Source organism: Panthera leo, chromosome C1 (genome assembly GCF_018350215.1).
Source record: "Panthera leo isolate Ple1 chromosome C1, P.leo_Ple1_pat1.1, whole genome shotgun sequence".
Lineage (NCBI taxonomy): Eukaryota > Metazoa > Chordata > Mammalia > Carnivora > Felidae > Panthera > Panthera leo.
Window position 1 is genome coordinate 55,050,245 of NC_056686.1, and position 25,257 is coordinate 55,075,501.

The 25,257-nt window shown below is 37.7% G+C and overlaps 1 protein-coding gene across 1 annotated transcript in view; it reads right to left on the reverse strand.

Annotated features, from left to right (window-relative positions):
* Window positions 1-25,257, reverse strand: part of SLC35D1 (solute carrier family 35 member D1) — a 45,717-nt gene that overhangs the window by 11,415 nt on the left and 9,045 nt on the right. Inside the window, exons 8-11 of the mRNA XM_042952068.1 lie at window positions 23,526-23,618; window positions 7,462-7,529; window positions 6,278-6,356; window positions 2,743-2,825 (exon numbers count right to left, since the gene is read on the reverse strand). Of these exons, the coding sequence (XP_042808002.1) occupies window positions 2,743-2,825; window positions 6,278-6,356; window positions 7,462-7,529; window positions 23,526-23,618 (323 nt within the window). The remainder of the gene's footprint in view (window positions 1-2,742; window positions 2,826-6,277; window positions 6,357-7,461; window positions 7,530-23,525; window positions 23,619-25,257) is intronic.

Consider the following 25,257-nt stretch of genomic DNA (forward strand, 5'->3'; position numbering starts at 1 on the left):
AGAACTCAAAAAAAAGTAAATAATAAAACTATAATTTTCATTTTAAAGAGAAAAAGTGAAAAAGATTAGATAATAGTTTTGTAGAGCTTTCCTCTACAAAAGGTAAAAAGCACACTATAATGAAAAACAGCATTTGAACAAAAATTCATGTGGGTTTTAATTCCAACTCTGCAACTAATTTGGCTGGCTAAGTACATCAATTATTCTCCCTAGCCTTGTAATAAAAGAGACTGAAGAGATAGGATATGTAAAATTTATAATAAAATGCGAAAGCAATTAAAAATTATTAAAAATACTACCTAGGGCCAGAGTACCAATGACAGTCATTATCATGATTATCATTACCAAAGATCCTTGCTAGCAAAATGGTACTGTGTAACCAGAACTAAAATGTACTACCCAACACAAAAAGAAACTCTACTGGAAGAATTTTCAAGATGTTGCTTTTGATCTACCTTAGATTGGCAAATGTTATAACATTCCAAAATACTCAGACACTTTTAATAGCCCGCAATGTGGAAAAAAAAAAAAAAAAGATACCTAAGTTTTCTTATAAGATGCTTTTATCATCTCAAAAGCAATTTGAACTGCAGAGATCTGAAAATGCAAACAGAAGCTTTCACTTCATTTTGGTTGTTAAGATTATTTATTTGAAGCTAACATAACAAAAATCAAGGCATCTCTGACTCAGGTCTATATAGTGCTAAAAAGATTCTTTAATCCAAATTTTTAGAAGTGAATGAAACGCAGATCACATTCCAAGTCAGAACTGTTCCAACAAGTTGTTCCTTACATCCTGGCCCCTTCTCATGAATATTAATGAATGAAACTGGTATTTACTAAACACAGATGTCAAGCAGTGCGTTAGGTACTTTATATTAGATTACTTCATTCTAACAAGTCTAAGGAGGTATTTTCTTTCATTTTCTTTTTTTTTTTTTTTTTTTTTTTTAACTAGGAGGCTCCACACCCAGCATGGAGACTAGTGCGGGGCTTAAACTCACCACCATGAGATCAAGACCTGAGCTGAGATCAAGAGTCGTTTGTTTAACCAACTGAGCCACCCAGGTGCCCCAAGAGATATGGGTATTTTCACCCCTAACACCTAAAAAAACTGAAGCTCAGAAAAGATAAACAACTCAAAGTCACACAGATAGGAAGCATCAGAACTATAACTCCAAACAAGGTCTAAGACTGAACTACTCATCTTCCTTCCATAATATACAATCTTCAAGTACACATTACACCCACCACTACCCCCAACTCCTACACCCACAAATAATGAATGACTTTTCCTTTAAAAGATAAATAACTATAGTGGCAAATAAATGTCAGGGAAGGAGTAACAATGAGTTACTAGCCTATTACCAGTATTAGTACTAAATTTTCATGTTCATTCATAAAGAAGGTAGAACAGGGTAGAATAGGTATTATCAATAGTTGTTTATACTGAAGAAATAAGAGCCCAGACAGGTAATATAATTTGCTGTAAATTAAAGAGATGACACTCCCATATTCTGTTAGAGAGCTTTATAGTTTCCAAAGTGCTTTTTCACCAATCCACATAGGATTCATCAAACACTTATTAAGCAATAGCAGGATTCATTCTACGAGTTTGAGAAATGAGAGAACTACATAGGCAGAGATCCCTGCCCCCATGGAATTTACATTCTAACAGGAGAGACAGAAAATAGGCAATAAATAAGCAAATTTTATAGTATATTAAAGGATTAAGTGCTCTGGAAAAGATAAATAGAAAAATAGAATAAGAGGGTTTAAAACACAGCATCAGAAGGAGAAGAGCAGGTTGTAGTTTTAAACAAGGTGGTCAGGGTAGACTTCCATGAGAAGGTAACAATTGAGCAAAAACTTACAGGCATAAAGGAGTTAACCATGCAAGTGGAGAAGACTAGGCAGTAAACTAGACAAGAGATGCTAGATTGGTGGCTTAGATGATGCTGGGAGCAATGCAGGTGAGAAGTGACTGTTTTCTGGATCTATTCTGAAGGCAGAGCCAAGAGAATTTGTGAACACACTGGATACTGGGTAGAAGACTGAAGGGTCAAGAATGACTCCAGGGTTTTGGAACTGAGAGGCTAGAAGGACAGAGTGTGCATCAGCTGATATACAGAGGCTATGGGTGGAGCACACTTTGGAGAAAATAATAGGGACTTCAGGTTTGGACATGTTAGCTAGAGATGTAAAGTGGCCTGTTAGACATAGAAGTTGGAGTTAAAGACAGAGGTCTGGCCCAAATACAAATTTGAGAATTTTCAAGCACATAGACAGGATTTAAAGCCATGGAATCAATTCTGGAACTGAAAAAGGTCTTTCATACAAGTCACCCTCACCACTGATAAAGTCTAAAGGAATCCAGTGATATGTCCAAGGTCAGACACATATAAAGCAATTCTAACAGAGCTGCTATTCTTTAGCCCTGAATTTTCTTGACAACACTGTACTACCATCTAGTATAAGTAAAGGATTGTTCTTTGAAGGCTAGAAGGAGTTTAGCTTCCAGAAAAGATCCCTTAAATAGCGTGCGCATAAAATATGGAACCATTTTATCCCCATTTCTTAAAAAGCATATGTGAAGACATTAAATATATATAATACACTGTAGGTGCTCCATAAAAGTTTAATAAAGAAACAAATTTGCATTAAATAGCCCCTTACTGTGATACTATTTGAGTATCCAAATCCCTCCTGTCAAAGTGGTTACATTTAAATATTTTTACTTACCTGATATTTAAGCCAATGAAGTTCGTCCATGTGAAAATATAATCTCCACCAAAGACCATTCCAATATAAGTTATTAATATATTCTACAAAGAAAAACAGCAATATGCTGTTACACAGGTTTAAATGAGCTTTTCAATATTCATGTAAACTCATCCACACAATGGCCCAAATGCCTATCCTTAAAATATAAAATCAGATAAACAGAAAAACCCACCAATCCTAAAATGAGCATAGTATGAGTAAGGCCACTAATAAGGAAACAATGACATTAACTTCTTCCTAATCTAAATCTCCAAAAGCTAAATGCTTTCACTGATAATTATCACAAGATTATCCACTTTCCCTGTCCCATGTTATAGGCTGACATTATAAATTTAAATAGAGAAACACTAGGGGTAGAAAAAATAATGCACATTTAGTAATCTTAGAAAAGAATGCTTCTTCCTCCCATTGTGGTAACCATTGACTTGTGAGGGGAAAGTGAAGCAGGAAAACCTCACAGGTAAGCATCTCTCCCTCTTGTTCTAAAAAGGAAAAAGGGGATGGTAGGCAGTTCACCAACATCAACATTGTTTTTAGAGGCAGCTTCTTTGGTATCTTAAGAAAACACATGATGGGCGCCTGGGTGTCTCAGTTGAGTCAGTTAAGTGTCCAATTCTTGGTTTTGGCTCAGATCACAATCTCGAGGTTCATGGGACCAAGCCCCACACTGGGCTCCGCACTGACAGCAAGCAGCCTGCTTGGGATATTCTTTCTCTCTCTCAAAATAAATAAATAAATAAACTTACAAAAAAATACCACATATGAAAAGTCGTCTCAAAGTAGCATACCTAAAATTACCTCTCCTGATTCCCTAAGCTCCTAGGTGTAAACATCTGCTTCTCTGGCTTCCTTTCAATTATCTTCAGACCACAGAGGTGAAATAAACTTTCCCAAAGTTCAAGCTATTATTCAATTCTTCCCTAACCTTCTCTCTTTCACATTCACAAGTCACTGCCTCCCTCTCCACTATTATAGCTGTCGTAAATGATAAATGTCACAAACATTTTTAGAACCTGGGCTCTCCTAGATTGGGCCTATGGAAGCAGAACTACCACAGCATGTTTAAAAGGCCAAAAAGAAACCTCAAAATTAATTGTATAATGGGAGTGCCCTTTGAGAGAACATTCAAAATCATGTCAACCTTTTCTAGGTCTAAGCAAGTTACCTTAGAACAGCTTTTCTTATTATTTGAGGGGAAAAAATAAAAATAAATACCATATAACAGTAAATAAGGTCAGTAGGCAACTTGAGAAAATGTGTAACAGGATCTCACTTGGAACAGAGATCTAGAGAGAAGGCAGGTTAATTTGCATAGATTGCCCAGGGAGCTACAGATAGGGAAAGGACTCAGAATCCAAACCTTGCTGCTCGAAATCAACCAGGAAAAGACAGCAATGCCCCCAAAGCAGAACTTACTAGCAACCACAGAAGAATCTATGCTAGTAACTGAAAACTAAGACGGCAAGTTTCAAACTTTAGTCTACCAGAGAATCACCTGGAAACCTTGTTAAAAATGATGATTTCCAGGTTCTACTTTAGAGCCTCTGATTTAGTATATATGAGGTGGGCCCAGGAATTTCCACTTTTAACTAAGTAACCTACATAATCTTCCCACCATGATTAAGAAAAACAAGAAATACTGACAGTCTCTTGGGGCAGTGACTGAGCTAAAAGGGCTGTGACTGGGAGGCTGATGAAAGAAACTCCCCTGTGGCCCATGAAGCTCTGAACCAGCAAGGGCAGCAGCGCACTCCTGTCTGAAGATGGAAGACATCCTTCAGCAGTGATACAAGGCAGCGAGGACCAACAGTGGTTGTAAACTAATCCAACAGTCCAGTTTTTCCCTCCCTCTAGACTTTGGAAGTAAAACTGCCCCTTGGGGACAGAGTAAATTAATAGGGTTGTGTGGGGAGGAGGAAATATCAAAAGAAAGGTACTGGACTGTATGTTAATAAGAGTGTGATTATATTTGTACTCCATGCTGATAAATAAAAAGAAAATACACTAAGAAATCTTAAGCAAATAGGTTCGTTACTAAAAAGAAACACTGACTGGGGCTCCTGGGTGGCTCAGTCGGTTGAGCGTCCGACTTCGGCTCAGGTCATGATCTCACAGCTTGTGAGTTTGAGCCCCTCGTTGGGCTCTGTGCTGACAGCTCAGAGCCTGGAGCCTGCTTCGGATTCTGTGTCTCCCTCTCTGTCTGCTCCTGACCCACTCATATTCTGTCTCTGTCTCTCTCAAAAATAAATAGACATTAAAAATCTTTAAAAAAAAAAAAAAAAAAGGAAACACTGACTTTCCTACACTGTCCTTTTTGGCTAAAAACTGGTAACAACAACTGGCCTGTCTCTCAGGTTCTTGCTGTTCTTATTCTGCATTCACTTTGCTCTTGAACCATTTACTTTACAAAACCAAAACAGAGCTGAGAGCTAACTTGAGGGGTTAAAACTATTTTAGCAGCCTAGGCCTTTGAATGCAGATGAACTTGTCTCTGGCTCTCATGGGAATTCACACAACTAACTAGTTATAGCTTAATTTAGAATTTTATTTACACCAAACACTCCAATTCCATGATTTGAAGTCACAGACCTTCTGAAATTTTAACCCAAATCTAGTTTCCAAAGTGAGGGCAAGTGGACACCACTCCATGGAGATATAAAGGGAAACATAGCAGAGCAATGAAAACTTTATTGTGCAATCCCTTCCCTCACTATTGACAAATGGGGAATCAGAAAGGAAGTCCCAAGGGATAGTATTCTTTTCCCCAAATGATCAAGGGCCTACCTCTCTGTCTTACCCCCCCGCCCACCCCCGCCCGGCTCTGTCTTACCTTTTTTAGAAAGCAAGCCTACCCTGCTAATTCATTTGGAAATCTGGCATGCTGTGGTGTTGGAGATTAAAGCACTAGAAGCACAAAATCAGATGAAACAGGCCTCAGGCTTCAAGCCACTAACTTCAGCTCAATATTCAAGTCAACTTGGCTCTCCTGGCTGAAGACAAATGAGCCTCCCTCAAATAAAAGGGATCTGGAGGAAATGACATCACTGGAAATGTCAGACACAGCTTTTAAAAGTGGGCCATTTAAGGTCTGGCTCATGCACTGGAAAAATCCCTTGATTAATTTCTGGCAGGCACCCTTTCCCTATAACAGCCAGAACTGAGTAAGGCAGAGAACAGAACAGTTTTCATGGGGGTTACAGGGACAAGCCTATCACCTACCCTGTCTGAAATAAGCCTAATTCTGCTTCCTCTGCACTAAGATAACACATTCTTCTTTTCCCATACTCCTCAAAGCCAAGTTGCCTGAAAGTGGAGATTATACCCCCTTGAGTTCTTAAAGATCATTTTAGAAACCATCACCACAATCTGCCAAACCAAGACATTCTGTCAGAAAAAAAAGGATTATAGGGGCTTAAGACAACAGAGAGACTTAAAGTAACAACTTTAAAACAAAGCAGGTACCCAAAAGCTAACAGTATTTTTTTCAACTCACCTTAATACAGCCAACTATTGTAGTTGTAAGAGCAGAATTATACTGAGTGCAGAGTACTGTGGCGTACATCAAGATAAACCTGGAATGAAGAAGGAAGAGGTGTAAGAGCCAGTTGCTTACTTTATAGCAATCTCTAGCCAAGAGAAACAGCGTTCGCCATGCTAGCACATTGTAGTCACTATGAGCTTTCCCCACCTCACCCCTGCATGTACTGCAGCTTTAGATTTTAAAAATCTCACTAAAAAGAAACACATGTCCATTTGTTGACCAGGTGTTTTCCCCAGCTACCCTCACCAAACCCTTGAAATCCTGAATACTCTTTTTATATTATATTCCCACTAAGTCACCTAACCCAGATAGAAAGCTGAGCTCACAGACCACGAGTCAGGTGTGCACCTCCCATGAGACAATATGACCCTTGGACCAGGAGGCAACAGAGATTCTTAAAGATGGAAGAAACCCGAATCAGCACTACCTTAAGAGGGGCTACAGGTTCACTTAACAACTAAGTGGCCCAGCAGTTGGAACGGCCAGATTTACAAGGCTTCCAAGCTGGAGTATCAATGCACCATGTCAATTTTATTTTGAAGCACTTGCTCATCATGTACCTGGCTTGTGCCAGATCTAGTCATAAACACTAACTAAACTGACTGGCCAAGGAAAAAATTCATTAGGGAAATACAAAGGTGAAGAGAAGAGGCACATTAGCAGATACCCTCTTATTTTCCACATACACTCTTCTGAGAGGAAGATAACCTGGTGGAGAGAGTCAGACAGCCCCCAATTCAAAGGGTGCCACTGCTGCCTGCTAACTGTGCAAATTTAGACAATTTACTTGAGTTCTGAGCCTACTTTCTCATAGGTAGGTGGACAGAAACATGTGTCCAGTGATTAATATAGAAATAAAATAATGCCTTTTGAAATATTATGGTGCTTATCACATACTAGGTTATTTGGTAAGTATTCGTTTCTTGTCTCCATCCTTCTGAGTATGACTCTGGGATCAGTTTAGTAGCCCCTAGGGCTACGTTCCCAAGGGCTGTGAAACCACCTGAACCTGGAAGTTTAATTATCCTATGCTGATACATTCAAGACACAGAACAGTATACTGAGGAATGAAGCAAAAGGATCCCAGAACAAACTTCTCTAGGAAAACTATCTGCTAACAAGGAACAAAGGCTTACCCCATCACACAAGAGAGAGTGAACTGCAGAAGAAAGAGGGTGTCGGCCCAGCCTTCAAAATCCATTGCCTGTAATACACAAGAAAAGTATCAGATTGTAGAGCAAGCCCTCAAAATCAGCTGTCCTATTCTTTAATCAAAATCCCATGGAAAAAAATCCTATGTTGCTCCCACCACACACACATATACATTTCCCTTCATCACTCAAGGGATAGAGAGTGATGTTTAAGAATTTGACATATATGGAGCTGAACCAAAAAAGCAGTTTCAGAAGGTTTCCTTTCTAAAATGTAATGTGAGGAAGGTCTTGTACTTCTCCCTGTTGGTTCAAAGAAATGGACATTTGCTTGAAGGCAGAAGCCGTATCTGAGATCTGGCTAATCTGAGCAGCTCTCCCAGATGGCTAGTATGAAAGACTTTCTCAAACATTGAAACATACTTCTTTCCTACAACATGTGAAAACTCAAATACAGCATTAGTTACACAAATTTGGCTGAGGTCTATGCAGGGTGAATTACTATTTTAAAACAGCTGATGGTAAAAGCAAGGTTTTTGCTGCTGTTTTGTTTTTAAGCTAAAAGCAAAGGAGTGAAGAGAAATGAAAGGGTGTAGTGATCACCTCATCTCTCAACCAAGAGGGAAGGTTTCCCTCTAAAGTACATAACGTCTCTTACAATATCAATTTGTTAAGCAAATACGATAAACACTCCACCTTTTATCTTTCTGCCAACCCAATCAGCTTCAATTCTTGTCACTTCAACATAACTCTCATAGCTCCAAGGCTCCAGCAATACGAGGCTCTTCATTGTTTATAAAATGTAACACGCATTTTCACACTCATGTGCCTTTGCTTAGAATGTCCTCAACACTCTCCTGACTCCTGTTGGCAGATCAAACTAAAACGCAAGCAGCCACTATATGGAGCCTTCCTGATAAGAACTCTCTCCTCTGCCCCAGAAGTACTTCCCTCTAGGACCCTCTCTCCAAACTGCAAGTCTTTCTACACAGTGTCTACAGCTTCCTGCAGGAGGACCCACATCACATCTACCTAAGCAAATTCCTAACACAGCAAACAGTAGACACTCAATTTGTTCAAGGTTCTTTCTTTGTTGAGGCATAATATGCAAAAAATAAAATCAACCACTTAAGTGGTGATCCCCTCCCAAATTTACAACCTCTGATTATAACCTATGGAGACGTCTGATCTATTGTCTGTTACTAGAGTTTTGTTCTTCAACAATTTCCTACAAATGGGATTGCACAGCATGTACTCTTATGTCTGGCTTTTCACTTGGCATAATGCTTTTGAGAATCACTTATGCCGTTGCATCATTTTTGTTACATTTATTTTTATTACTGATTAGTATTCCATCTTATGACTATACCACAATCTATTTAGTCACCAGTTACTAAATATTTAGGTTGTTTTCATGACTTGTTATTAATAAAGCTATAATGGGCCTTTGAATACAAATCTCTGTGGACATTTTTATTTTTCTCAGGTAGATATCTAGAAAATGGGTTGGCTGGTTCTTTCAGTAAATGTATCTTTAACTTTCTAAGAAACTGATGAAATAACTATACTATCTTGTACTCCCACCAGCACTCTATGAGAGCTCCTATTGCTTTACCTTCTCATCAGCACTTGGAACTGTATGAGACCACTGTAGTATAAGTAAATGGTATCTCACTATAATATTAACTTGAATTTTTCTAATGATTAACGAAGTGGAACATATTTTTTTTCTCTCTAATGATTAATGAGGTTGAGCATATTTTATTTTTTTAAGTTTTTTTAAAAAGATTTTAAAGTAATCTCTGTACCCAATGGTGGGCTCACACTCATAACCCCAAGATCAAAAGTCACATGCTCTACTGACTGAGCCCGTCAGGTGCCCTGACTGAGCATATTTTAATGTGTTTATTTGCCATCAGTATTGCTTCTCTGGTGAAATGTCTGTCCAAATCTCCCAAATTTATCTATTTGTCTTATTACTGAGTTGTTATTTTTCATATATTCTGGATACAGGTTCTTAATTTTATATATATATATAAAAATCACACATATATATGATTATCATATATATGACTGTGTATTTTCTAAAAAATTACATATTATATATGATTATTATATATTATATACATGGTTGTGCAAATATATCCTCCCAATCTGTGGCTTGCCTTTTTATTTCTTTAATGATGCCTTAAAAAACAAAAAAAATTTAATTCTGATGTAGTCTAACTTATTTTATCTTTTACAATTCTTGCTTTTTATGACTTTCCTATGAAGCTGAGATTTTCACAGAGATTTTCTCCTATATTTTCTTCAAGTTTTAAGTTTTAACTCTACATTTAAGTCTATACTAGGGCTGCTATAAATAAAGTTCCACCAATTGAGTGACTTGAACAACAGAAACTTTTGTGTCACGCTCTGGAGGCTGGAAGTCAAGATCAAGGTGCCAGCAGGGATGGCTCCTTCTGAGGGCTGTGAGAGACAATCTGTTCCAGATTCAAGGCCCAGAGTTTTCCTTTTCGGAACGTTTTTAACTAAAATTCAATTTCTTAATAGAAATAGAGCTAAATAGCCCCATTAATTAATTAAGCCCCCTTAATTAATTAATTCAAGGCCTAGAGTTTTCCTTTTGGGAAGGTTAACTAAAATTCAGTTTCTTTAAGAGAAATAGAGCTAAATAGCCTCATAAATAGAAGCTAAATAGCTTCTAATTATTTTAATTTAGTAGAGCTTTTTAATTATTTAGTAGAATAGGGCTTTTCATGTTATCTACTTCTTGAGTGAGCTTTGGTAGTTTGTCTTTTTAAAGAATTTGTTCATTTCATCTTAGTTTTTGAGTTTATGGCATAATGTTGTTCCTAATATTCCATTATACCTTTAGTATATGCAAGCTCTGTAATGATATCACTCTTTCATTCCCTATATTGATAATTTGTGGATTCTCACTTTTTGCCCTGATCAACTGGCTATGGTTGAGCAATTTTACTGAACTTTCATTGGCCTCCAGGTTTTAGGTTCACTGATTTTTCTCTATTGCTTTTCTGTTTTCTATTTCACTGATTTCTGCTCTTACCTTCCTTATATTTACTTTGGGTTTAATTTGCTCTTATTTTTTTCTAGTTGCTAAAGGGAAAGGCTTAGGCCACTGATTTTAGACCTTTCTTCTTTTCTAATATATGCATTTAATTCTATGGATTCACCTCTAAGCACCACTTTAGCAGCATCCCATAAGCTTTCCTATGTTATGTCTTAAAAATTTTTAATGTTTATTCATTTTTGAGAGAGACAGACTGTGAGTGGCGGAAGACCAGAGAGAGAAGGAGACACAGAATCTGAAGCAGGTTCCAGGCTCCAAGCTGTCAGCACAGAGCCCAGCGCAGGGCTCGAACTCACAAACCATGAGATCATGCATGACCTGAGTCGAGGTCAGATGCTTAACCAACTGAGCCACCCAGGTGCCCCTACTATGTTGTGTTTTAATTTTCATTCAGTTTGAAATGTTTTATTTTCTTCATGATTTTTTTCTTTGATCCATGTGTTATTTAGAAGTGTTTATTTCCAAACATTTGAAGATTTTTCCATATATCTTTATGTTATTAATTTCTAGTTTAATTCTGTCCTGACCAGGGAACAGACTTTCTATGATTTCAATTATTTAAAGCTATTAATAATCATTTTATGGCTCAGAATATAGTTTAGCTTGGTATATGTTCCATGTGCACTTGAAAAGAATGTATATTCTGTTGTTTTTGAGTCGAATGTTCTGTAAATGTCAATTAGGTCAAATTAGTTGATGGTGTTGTTCAAGTGTTCTATAGCCTTAATGGCTTTCAGTTTAGTTGTTTTATCAATTACTGAAAGAGGAGTGTTAAAATCTCCAACTATAATTGTCAATAATGTACTTATCCTTTCTGTTTTATCAGTTTTTGCTTCAGATATTTTGAGGCTTTCTCATTAAGCACATTCATATGCAAGACAGTTATGTCTACTTAATATATTAACTCTTTCAGCATTATGAAATGTCCCTCTTTATGGTATAGTTTCCTTTTCGTTTACTATACTTTGTGTTTACTATACTATAGTTTGTGTTGAGCTTCTTGTATGTGTAGATTTAGTTTTCATCAAATTGGGAAAGACATCTGCCATTAATTCTTCAAAAAGTTTTTCTACCCACCCTCTTCTTCAGGACTACAGTTACACATATTATAGATCTCTTGATACTACCCTGCATGTCACTAGTAATCTGTTCATTTGTTTTCCAGTCCTTTTTTCTCCATGCGTTTCATCTTGGATAGTTTCTATTGCTATTTCTTTAATTCACTGATCTTTTCTTCTGTACTGCCTAATCTGCTGTTTAATACCTTCTACTTTATTTTTCAATTCAGGTTATTATATTTTTCCTTAAAATTTCATTTGGGTCTTGTTTTATGTACTTCTTTTCTCTTCTCATCTGTTTTCTCTCCACAATCCTTTACCACCTGTTGTCCAATGTCTGAAAAACATTTTTCACATATGTTTGGTATTCTAGTAGGTTCAGGCAGAAAGGTAAATCCTGTCCCTGTTATGCCATCATGGCTAGAAGCAAAAGACCAAATTCAATTACTGACTCGAATTATAAACCTATCTCATATGATGCCTCCACTGGGAAGCTTTGCACAAAAACCTGCATTCATATCAGGCTCCTTCTTGCCAAACTGTCAAGAACACTAAGTGCTACTTTTATCACTGACACTGCATGTACGTGACTAAGTACGTGTATGTATGTGACTATTTGTATATTCATGATCATCTATCCAGACACTTTGAATGCCTTCATGGTTTATCTCTGTATCCACAGTGCTTAACAAAGTGATAGCGAATAGATGTTCCATAACTGTAAAATGATGAAGAATAAATGAAAGAAGTCATAGTCTCATTCTATGCACTTTCATACCTGTAAACACACCCTCCTCTCTGACGAAAAACCATTAAAACACAATAAAGTACAGGCTGGGAGGACTCAGGAGACCAGCCTCTACCAGCAAGACTATAAATTCCTTGAGAGCAGGAACTATGTCATATATGTCATTTCTCCATAGCCCCAAGCATTTAGAAGTGTTAGGTACAAATAGCTGAGGTGGATTAAACATCCATGATCTCTGGCTTAGTATCGTTTTCTACTGGCAGATGAGTTAGACTTTACTTGTTAATACACCCACACACCTAAGCACCTGGGTAGCTCAGTCGGTTAAGTGTCTGACTCTTGATTTTGGCTTAGGTCATGATCTCATGGTCTGGTCATGACATCGCCCCACATCAGGCTCTGCACTGAGCATGGAGCCTGCTTGAGATTTTCTTTCTCTCTCTTTCTTTTCTTTCTTTCTTTCTTTCTTTCTTTCTTTCTTTCTTTCTTTCTTTCTCTCTCTCTCTCTCTCTCTCTCTCTCTCTCTGTCTCCCCCTCTCTGCCCCTCCCCTGCTCATGCTCTCTCTCTCTCAAAAAAAAAAAAAAAAAATCATGGGAAAAGAAGAACATTTAATACACCCACATACTACTTGTACACACTACTAGATTTAAAGTTTTAGATTAAATCTATATAATTTTAAATTTTCTTAAAATGGCAAAAGTCATTTTACTGGCCTAGAACTTGTTAGTTTTTGTATTGAGTTTAGTTTCTCTTTTTTTGAAGAGAAAGGCATAACCCAGAAAACCAGCAGGTGGGCACAGAAGAAGTATCTTTGGGAGGGTTATTGGTACAGAAGCCATTGTACCTAAAAAAAGCAGCACACCAGGATTCCGAAGCCCAGTATCTTGCACCACCTCACCACTGTTTCATTATGCCAGCATTAGCTTCTGCAAGGGAAGTTAAACTGGGTGCACATTAAGGTTTCTTCCAACTCTAACATGAGTGTTAGATCAGCTTCATAAGGAGAGACTTTACTTCAAACTGAAACACATAAAAGAAATATCAGGTCTGGGGCACCTGGTTGGCTCAGTCAGTTGAGCGTCCAACTCTTGATTTCAGCTCAGGTCAAGATCCCAGGGTTGAGGAACTGAGCCCTGCATCAGGCTCCACAGTCAGCACAGAAGTTCTCTCTCTCTCATTTTCTCTCTCTCTCCCTTTGCCCCTCTTGCCCACTCGTACGTATCCTCTCTCTCTCTCTGAAAAGAAAAGAAAAAAAAAGAAAAGAAAAGAAAGGAAAAGAAAAGAAAAGAAAAGAAAAGAAGAAAGAAATCTCAGGCCTAAGAACTTTCCTCAACTCTAAATTATCCTCCTTTCCTAGATAAGCTACTCTTTTACTCCAAAGTCACTAAGAGAATAAGCTGGTGTGATGGACCATGAGGATTCTCTGAACCTTAGTTTCTGCACATATAATAAGAGAAATAACTCTACAAGGCTATCTTGTAGAGTTGCTATCAGAATTAAAGATAATTATGGATACAATGGTATGAAGGAGGTCCATCTCATTCAATAAATAATGTCAGTTTTCACATGTAAACATCATTTCTATTTTTTTTAATTAAAAAAAAATTTTAATGCTTATTTTTGAAGGAGAGAGAGACAGAACACGAGCAGGGGTGGGGCAGAGACAGCGGGAGATACATGACTCCGAAGCAGGCTCCAGGCTCTGAGCTGTCAGCACAGAGCCTGATGCGGGGCTCGAACTCACAGCCTGTGAGATCATGGCCTGAGCCTAAGTCGGATGCTTAACCGACTGAGCCACCCAGGTGCACCTTAATTTTTTTTGTCAGTGACCTAGGAGTGGAAAGAAATCAGTTATTTGGCAAAGGCTTCAAATAAAACTCTCTATATACCTGAGCTCCTTCCCTCCTTTAGCTCTAAACATTTCTTCTGGTTTCATTTTGTATTTTTAAATCTACTAAGTCCCCGTCATGTGCCAGGTCCCACAGTTGGCCTGCGGGTACTGTGCTGAAGACAATTTAGTTCAGGTTTGCTAATAAATGAAGGAACAAATTGTGACAATAAACAAGTACTACCTTTTATTTGTGGAGTGCTTTATAGTTTACAAAATGCTTCTGCATACCTCATGTCATTTGATCCCCAAGTAACCCTGTGAGGTAGAAAGGCCAAGCCTTCTTATCCCCAGAAGACGAGGAGTAACTTACTTTAGGTAACATAGCTAATACATGGTAGGCTTGAGTGTATACACTCAAGCCCAAGTTTTTCTACACTGAGCATTACATTTTATTTGGAAAAATGCCCCAAATATATACTGTACAGTCCCCTCTGGGAACATAATAACTGTATCTATAGAATATTAAAATAAATCCCATGAACATGATTCAATTTACATAGAATTCAAAAATTGAAAAACAATTCTCACAGGATTGTTTTCCCTCCCTAAATACTAGGCCTGTCTCTGGAGAAAACCACTCTACAGCAGAAGCAGCCTATTGCATTCCTCTGCTTTGCCACAGGAATGGATCTTTGGCTACAACAGAACAAGCAGCAGCCATTTGAAAGTATAGCTGTAGGATAAATATGACCCAAACACTACCTTAGTAGAATGGAGTCTACTCCCTATCATAAAGATAGCATAAAAAAACAATTGAAGCTACTGCTTATTAAGAGCTTATTATACTTCCGGGTTCAGAAATGTTAAGTAACTTTCCCCAAACCATCCAGCTATTAAGTGCCTGTTCTGTTAGTTAAGTACCAAGAAAAAACAAAGGCAAGGTAACATGTTCTGAGTTTTTTCTTCTAGATAGCTTCACATAGTTATCGTTATTGATCACTGAGCCAAAAAGTGGGCATTTAAATTCTAAATCTGCCATTAATTTTCTGTGAGTCCATCATAAAGTCATTTAACCTCTCTAAGCCTCTACCTAGATTACAAATATAGACAACAGTCTGCTCCATCTGCCTCTTGTGAGAAATCAATTCAGAGAATGAAATGCAGACACTTTATACAAAATTCACATACTTCCATCACAACTGTTATCTCTCAGTGATAGATTTGCATGCATATTTGTCTTCTCCCTAAGACAGGAAATACAGAAGGTACAGTGAACATATATTTTGTTAATCAAGGATGGGGGGAGGGACAGTTAAAACCAAATAAAATGTCTGCCTCCAAAGATAGCTAATAAAGAGCCACTGTGAACAAAATGACCTGCTTGGTCATTGTGTGACACAGAGCTCGATGGGCTCCCTTCCACAAGTCCTGCAATCTTCAAATGGCTGTGATTACAGCTGCACATACAAAGATGCTTAGCTTTCCTTCTGTTTTGAATGAAGTCTCTGGTTCTACAGGTGCTGGTGGTACAATGCCAATACACACCACAGGCATAAAAAGTACATGGCATAAATCAATGGGCAAATGGGTTATATGGACCTACCATTTCTGAAAATTAGGCATTTGGTTTGAACAAGACTTTCGGTTAAATAAAAATATTTGAAAAAAAAGTTTAATAAAAAAATGTATTCTCTAGTTGTTTAGGTTAAGGAAATTAAGAAAGGGAGTATAGGAGTAAGGTTAGGCACTAACATCACATAATCAGTAAAACCAAGTCTAGGGATACAATCAGATTTTTTTGTCTTCTTTCCCAGCTCTAATCAACTGATTCTGGCTGTCTGAACCACTACCTTGGTGAACAGTCAGAGCTATTCCTGGGCTTTAGCAAGGAAGCATCGTCAAACTACTTGACAATGTCTACAATGAACACAGGATAACATAAGCACCAATTCATCACCCCTGACCTAATAAGAAGCATGTAATAATTTCAGTGTTCACCTGAGTCTTAGATATAACCATTCTCACTCCAAGGAAAATTTGCTAAGCAGAGTCACCAACTTTATTTGAAATAAAATCCAAAGCACGAATGACATATTTTCTTACATGTTTTGAAACCTTATAAGCTTTGATACTCGTTTACTATAAGGTCTAAAAATAAACAAATCGCTCAGTTTTAGGCTTCATGGTAAATAAGGAAAAGTTGATGAATGACACCATTGTATTTTGAAACTTCTTTCCCCAGAAATCTACTGAGAAAAAAACTGAAACATGTGATCCTAGAAAGTAAACTGTTAGGGAACTGACTAAGGCAGAAGATAACATCAGTAGTGCAAATGATCTCCAAGGTTCCCTCCCTACCTTGGGAAAGCCAGACAAGTTCATGGAGCCAGTGGTCCTGGGTTGCCCACCCTATCCTCCGCACTACTGTAACTACTTGCCACCACTTCTGTTCCACCTCCTCCTGGCTCAGACAAGGAATTGGGACCCAGATATCTTCACTACCTTTGCTCACAAGGCTCTACCACCTACATAAAATCTACATATAACTGCAAAACCACACATTCCAGCTTATTAACAGGGTCATTTACTCTTATTTGAAAAAAGGCATATCCTCGAAGGTAACAATGGTTAAAAACATTACTTTGTCAGTCAAACGACATGTATGGCAAAGAGAAAGATCTAGTCATTCATAACTGAAGAATAACTGATCAACCCACTTGTTTGGTATGAGGATGCCAATGCCCAGAAAGCAGAAAGGACATGTGTATGTGGAAAGAATAATTCAGGGTTTGAGAAATCAGCCTGTATGGTCTAGAGTGACCCAGAAAAGATTAATAACTCTGGACTAAACCAACAGCCTAAAATTCCTCATTATTTAGTCAGCAAAAAGAGACACCTCCACTTTTCCTGTAAAACTCATCTGAGCCATGTAATTTTAACCAGTGGTATAATGAAGACATTATACAATGTACCAGTGCCTACAGTACCAGCCTTGTGAGATCTACAGCAAGGGGTCTGTTCCTCCTTCCCTACATGAGAACACCTAGCAGGGTGTGCTGTCAGAAAGCCAGGCTCCAGCTCCTGTGACTGTGAATCACTGGCTTTGTGCTGCAGACATTCCCTTCTGGAGGCAACAACTAACAAGTTTAAACACAGTCTGTCCTAACTGACACTTTGGAAAGCAATTAGTCAACTGATACTTTATCTACCTTTATCTATGTTAACTAGATATCTTTTATTAACAGTGAGCTGGCTTTTGTAAACATCGTTTTTAAGAAAGAGAATGTTTTAAAATTAGAAGCCATGTTTTCAAAAACCAAATGTTGACTATATTGGTTCCTTGGTTTCTGGTACAGCCAGGACTTTGAGAACCTGAATAAACTTTTTTAAAAAATTACACACACACACAAACACATTCACACACACATTTGGTTTCTCAGAAAGCTTCCAAGGATTTGCATTATGGGCTCACTAGGTTACGTTGTTCAATTGGATCCTGCCTTTCAATTTTTATGGTAATTTACGTTTTTTCTTCCTTGGCTTTCAATTCTTGCTTAAAGACTGTGTCAGCCCTATCAACCGCTCTGTAGAACTCCTGCCTCCCTGGGGAGCTGGCCTTTCAGAGCCCTCTTACTGGATTCCTATCCTAACACAGGGAACTTTTCTTTCCTTTGCCTTCTAAAGTTAACAGTGAGATTTTGAAAAAAAATAATTTGGATCTGATCTTGCTTTAATTTGCATGCTCGGTCAACAGTCTGCAACCCTGAATAATGAGAACAAATTAATTTGTCCCACCACCCCCAGTTATCTTAAACTTTAGGATTCATCATAGGATAGTCATTATTTATAGAAAAACTTTATCCTTTTCTTACTGTTCCTTTTATAAAATGTAATTTAAGATACATTCACATGGCTCTACAATCAAAAAAATATAAAAAGACAAATAGTGAGAAGTCTCCCTCCCATTCCTGTTCTATACTTATTCTGTTCTCACACACACACTCACACACGAATTGGTGGTTACTTTATTAGTCTTATGTATATTCTTCCAGAGTTTCATTACTTAAATAAGTGAATACAATGTATATATACAATGTTCCCTTCTTCTTATTCAAAATGTAGCATACCATATTCAGTTTTATACTGTGTTTTAACAATTTATCTTGTTGATCTTTTCATAGAATACATACAAAGCTTCCATGCAAAATGGCTCTGGGTCAAGAAAGCCAGGAGTCCAACGGATGAGAGCAAGTTTATAAGCATTGGTATTCAGGAGTCAGGGAGCAGCTGGGCTCATGCCAACCATCAGAACAGCAGCCTAGTCTCCACACTGGCATACCTTCTGCTCCTCAGAAATTCTGTCTCAGCCCAAGAAAGGGCCCTACCTAGAGAACTAACCAACTCAGTTGATACAACCTACTCAGTTTACACTTCACAAAGCAGGGTAGGGGAGCAGAAGGGCCCTGTCCAAAATCAGACAGTGGTCAAGGACAGAACTGGATGTTGCTTCTGCATTCTGCCCTAAATTCTCTCCATTCTATCCCTTATGTCATAAACTTTTAGGGACTTGTCATATCTGCAGAGTAAATTTCAAATTCTTGTATGTAGCACTTGTCCCAACTTGGAAGGGTGTGATGTGGTGGGGAAAAGCGAGAGTACTAGTAATAGTCAGGAATTCAGGATTCTAGTCCTAGGCCCTCTTTGGGCCCCAGCTTCCTCAACAGTGAAAGAAGAGGCTTGAACTGGATGCTCTCTAAGGTCTCTTCGAAGGCCTCCAATGTCTTTGACTGCCAAAGCCTGAGCATACTGAAGAGGCTGGTCCCCGCAGCTATGCCTGTGCTCATGATGTTTGTTCCACCCGGAATGTACCTTCTGTTTCTCTTCCTCCACATCTTTCAAGACCCACCTTGATTCTCCTGGTAGTCATTTACTCAGAAAATACTTCTTGTAAAGAAGCTATAGGCCCTCCTACTTCCACCTCAGCACGTAGAACCTGCTCTTACCTCCAACTAAAGGACTCCTTCGGAAGTGCCACGCACACTGGCCTCAGTCCATTCAGTTCAATCCCTGCTCAAATGAAACTGAGAAAGATGCTTTATCTAACTACCTTATCCCAAGCAGCACTTCCCCAATCACTCTCCTCCTTGTTCTATTTCTCCTTGTAGTTCTTATTATACAATTTATGTTTAGTTGATCTCACCCATTGCATTGCAAGCTCCTTTAAGCAGGGACAGGTCCTTTTTTTTTTTTTTTTTTTTTTTTTTAATTTAGAACAGCACCTGAGTAAACACTCAGTAAATATTTGTTGAATGAAAGAAATATGATTACTTGTAAAAGATTAAGTAATGATAAGGCCAAGCTTCAGAAACTTCACTTCCAATATTACTCTGAAGGCATTTCTCACATTCAATAGCTTGTTCTGTAGCCCTGCATGGAAGCCCCAAACAGGGGTAAACCTATAAGTCAGAGAGGCAGAAATGGCTCTGAGAGATGTAGCCAGACAAACAGTAAGAGATCTTTCTGGAGTCAGACAGATTCTAGTTCTGAACTCTGCCACTGTGGAACCTTAATTATGTTCTTAACCTCTATAAATCAAGTAACAACCTACCTCACAAGTATATAATGAGGATTGAGGAAAATTATTTACATGGAAGCATCTTGTCAGGTACGAGGCATCATACCTTATAGGCAAAGTCTTCCTAAAGGCCAGAAGTAGCCTCAAATTGTTAATATGGGAACAGCTTTATTTAAAGATAAACTGTTCCAAGGCACCTGGGTGGCTCAGCTGGTTAAGCATCTGACTTTTGATTTCATCTCAGGTCATGATCTCACACTTAGTGAGTTCAAGCCCTGCATCGGGTTCTGCGCTGATGGCACGGAGCCTTTTTGGGATATTCTCTCTCTCTCTCTGCCCTGCTCTCTCTCTTTCCCTCAAAATAAATAAACTTAGAAAAAAAATAAGCTGGCCCACAAAAAAGTGTCCACTCTTAAAAAAAAAAAAAAACAAAACACGCACATAAATGAATGTCTATGTATACCGTGAAGGAAAAGCACAAGTCTAAAGATACATACTGGAAATGAACCCAACTTACTAGAAAACTCTTATCTGAAATCATGCTACATATGCCCTCTGAAATATGAAACCCTTTTTGCCAGGACTTCAGATGTACAGCCTACTGACTACTATAAAACTGAATCTTCCAATGGAGCAAATAAAACTGCAACCTCTTACAGAACACTATGGGCCTCCTGGATGCGTCAGGTTGTCTGTGGGTGGCTTCTGGACATTGTTTCTGCGCTGGTGAATAAAGGCAAACCCCTCAACCACCTCTCCAAGTTATATCTCTAACAGCAACTCCCAGAACAGGTTAGCCTTATTTGTTGCATTTAGTGGGTAAGAAAACCAAGCCCCATCTCTTCTAAAAAGCCAATCCTGATATTCAATCCACACCAATTTCTTCCTAACCTAAATATTTATGGTATGACTGACAAGCACGCACTTTGGTGCCAGATCTTATTCCATCTCTATAGCATGCCAGTGTCTTCTTTGTGTAGCAAGGACTAGGTCATATTTCTCACATATTCCCAATGAAGATGCTCAGACATACTCATCTGAATTGAACTTAAAATGAAATTGCAGTGACTTGTCTCATAAGCATACAAGTAATTTAGGCATAGAGTCAAACAGAATTCTTCCTAAGTTTCAAATGTAATTCATAACCTACTAAAAGAACACTCACTACTCATATCACTTATATTTTTACTTTGTAGGCAAAGCTCCATGAGGCACTTTGTCCCCAACAAGGAGACAGAATTGACCCACTTCCATTTTACATCCCAAGATGCCCCCAAAACACTTCTCCCACAGAACCTAGAACAGTTTATTGCTCTGATGTTGGCAGGTCTACTCCCCAAGACAACCGTATGGTCCTCAAAAGCAAGAAAAACACCTAATTCATCTTTTTTCCTTATCACCTGAGCCTAACACCATGAGACACACAGTAACACTTAACTATTTGAGAATGCTAAATGGAGAACATGTGAAGGAGAGAATGTTAAGAAAAAGAGCAGGAGATTCTAAGACTGTCAGCCAGTGTGTCCATGTACACCCCAGTAAACATATTATAAGAATAATATTGGGGCACCTTGGTGGTTCATTTGGTTAAACATCCGACTTCGGCTCAGGTCATGATCTCATGGCTTGGGGTTCAAGCCCTGTGTTGGGCTCTGTGCTGACAGCTCAGAGCCTGGAGCCTGCTTCAGATTCTGTGTGTGTCTTTCTCTCTTTCTGCCCCTCTCCCACTCACACTCTTTCTCTCTCTCTCAAAAATAAACAAACATTAAAAAAAATGTTTTTAAAGAATAATATTAATTAATAGTAAGAGTGAGAACAAACAAACATTTATGTGAAACACAAAACGCTGATAGGGTGTGATTACAGAGCAATAAAATTCAGCTTCCATTAGTTTATCACCCTAACTTGAAAGTATTCAGGTGAACTCTGTCATTCTTAAAAAAAACATTTCTTCCAAAATAAACCTTTCTTGACCTTTGCCTGGCACTTTTGTTGGAAATAACAAAAAGACTACTCAAATTCTACTCCTTTGCATAAAAAAGAAAAAAACAGTAAGATGAAAATCTAAATTTCATTCTAATATAGTTAGCAAAGCAACTTTTTTCACTATGAGTAAACATTCTCAATCATATAGAAACATTGCAAGTTGACTGTTACTGAACTTTCAAATATGCATGAATTATGTTACAACCTGGCCAATAACTTCTATTTAAATGATCATCACTCTGGAATGAATAAATATCTCCTTTGGTCAATTTTTTCAAGTAACTACAAGCTACTAGTCAAAGTCTCAAATTAATGAGAATTCCATTTTGCCAAGTCTATAGAATACCTAACCACATTAATTCTTCCAACTTTCTCATGTACAGACTGACCTCAAGATTTGGATCCATCTGTGCTGTCATGCCTGGTTACTTTACCTTACATTCTTGCCCCAAAGCTAAAGTGTAAGAGGTATTTCTGTCAAAGTCTCCTAGAGGGAGAGAGAATACTGCGGAAAGACCATGGCCTTTGGAGTTCAGGCCTGGGTTTAAACCCTAACTCTATCCACCAACAGTATAATATTGGGCAAGTTACTTAGTCTCTCTGAGCCCTTATTTCCACATTGGTACAACAGAGATAATTCAAACTTTCTAGAACTGTTCTGGGGACTGCATTGTATTACATATGTAAAGTAACTAACACATAATAGGGACTCAATAAATGTTAGTTTCTCTTCCCACTTTTTCCATAGCCACAAAATACTTCTTCAGCACTCTTTATTAGTCAGATCACCAGCTCCATTTCCTACTTTGGAGTCATTTTTAGGCCTGCTAGCAGCCAGGTCACAGTTCATTAAAACATTTATACATGTTCAAGATGATCTATGCTGTTTTTTTTAAAGCATTCTTGATGAATAAAACAAAGGGCCTTTATAAGCTTTATAAGGTCTTCTACCTTTGACTGAAGAACAATTTTTTAATAATCTAACTACTTTCAAAACCTTTTCTTTATTTTGGCTCCCACTGATTTGTGAGACTTGTGACCGTCATTAGAGTAAATAACCAATACATTTATTCTGAAGAAACTACTAGCCAGGGGAATCATTAAAAGAAATCTTGTTATAGAAATCTTGGCAAAATTCTAGGTTTCCATTTAGTCTGCAAAATTTTGTAAATTCTAACAAAATGGTATCAATTTTTTTTCCTATGAATAGGGGTTTGTTTTAAAGAAATATTCTTGTGTGGATTTATTTTGCTACTCTACTGTGGGTAGCTGTTACCACATAATGCTAAATATCTCCTAAGGAAAAAACCCAGCGTGGGATTTAAACCAGCATGACAACTGTACAACAAAACAGAGAGCTTCTTAGAAATGCCAAATATTTTGTTTAGATTTGAAGAATTCTACTAATTTAGGATTTTTTGTTTCTCAAGGATAGTCTGCCTCTATTCTTATTTTGTAGTTTAGTAGAAATGTGAAAATTCCCTTCCTCTATCCTTCTGACACATAAGAAGGACACTAGTTGGCATTCACTATTTTTATGTTAACAGTCAAAGCTATTTTGAGCCATTTTAGTACCATCCAATACTCATGCCAAGAAAAAAGGTTAGCATGACATTAGCAAGCTAAAAAATAAACTCTGTTTTTGGTCATTCAATAAGCACATTACTTTTTAACAACCCCACAGTGTATCTTGTGGACACAAATAATAATAAAATTCAAGAACATAAGCCATTAAATCGTAATTAGAAAGTCCTACCTTTTGCGCATCTCCTGTAAAATATGCAATGGCCAGAGTGGGCAGAATCATGAACAGTGCATTGTAATAGAGCAGACCATATTTTCCCAGCTCCTAGAATAGTAAATAATTAGGTGTTTCATTTGGTTCTAGAAGACAGATATACAAAACTCTATATAGAATTCCACTACCATTACACACACACAAACCCTCCCCCACAATATAGACAGCAAATCAGCCAAGTCATTAAGTTTTGCAAACGTTAATGACCTAAGCTTTCAAAAGCAAGAAAAAAAGAAAAAAAATCAAACCTACAAGATTTTTAATTTATTTGAAATAAATCCTTTGAGTGCTTAAAACCAGGGAAATAAAAATAACTTCAACTGGCTACCACAAAACAGCAAGCAGGGGAAAGTTTATTTTGAATATACACACCTCTCTCTATATAAACACAGTCCTGAAGCCCTTCCCTTTCCAGAACTGAATTAAAAGTCATCAAGTCAGTCTTGAGCTTTTAGAACCACAGCAAAATGCCATTTAAGAAAGACAGGGGGGCAGATACCAACACACATACTCACACCTAGACCAACACAGACAGACATAACTTGACAGTGAAGTATTTCTGAAAATGGATATGTGAAGTACAATGAAGATTAAGATTATTCTATCTACAACTCCCAAAAGTATGATTTGCTGTGCCCTCAGCTATTGGGCCACATACACCTTTAAACACAGGGAGCCTATGAGAACTCTGGGTCCACTTTTCATTCACACACTTCTAAGACATTCAGCTGGAAGCAGTCACCTGAAGAAGCAGGCCAGAGTTTGGGGTGAGGGGAGGAGGGTAAAGGCAAGATGGGGATGAAGTACTGAGGATGGAGGCATGATATCTGCCTAACTTCTGTGATGAAAGATCACTGAACAATGTAAAAAGTCATACTACCTTCTCAAAAGGAGCTTTGGAAAACTGGAAACAAATACTCAACAACAGAAAACCAGTTGATTAGATACAACCAAACAATGAAATATTATGCGACCACTAAAAATGTTAAATAATACTGATTGATAAGTAAACATGTTCATGAAACTGCACTAAGTGAAAAACAGACTAGAAAACATTATATATTATTGCTCTTTTATTTAAAATTTTACACAGTTAAACATGTACATACACATGCAAATGCTCACATACTCTTATCCTCCAAAACTGCACTTCTCACTTGATGGTAGAATTAAGAGAGATTTATCTTTTCTTCCTCTTGCTTATCTACATTTTCTACTACTTCTATTATACTTTCTACTATTTCTAATATGTATTATTTGTGATTTCTTTAAAGTTAGAAATGTTTTAAACTCAATAGGTGCATTCAGGTCTGAAATGCAGCACTAAATCTTAATGTCACGTGACTCATGCTCAAAGGACCATGATTTAAGCATTCCTGAAATTACACGTAATAAAACTTCTGATTTATTAACAGCATCTCAGTGTGGCCATACTGCCTCTCAGATAAACCATATAACTGATTTCTATGGCCACCAAAAGCATCAATGAAAAGATGTGCCTCATTTCTAAGGCAGGAAAAAAAAAAAAAAAGCCATAGAACAAACAACCTTTAACAACAGATACCCAGTCAGCCAGAGACATGAGTGTGCTCTGGTAAGTAAGGATGCACCCCCCCACACACACACACACCCTATCCAGATAACGGACAAATACCAAATTCTTTTTAATTGTCTTGAATATCTTCTTCCC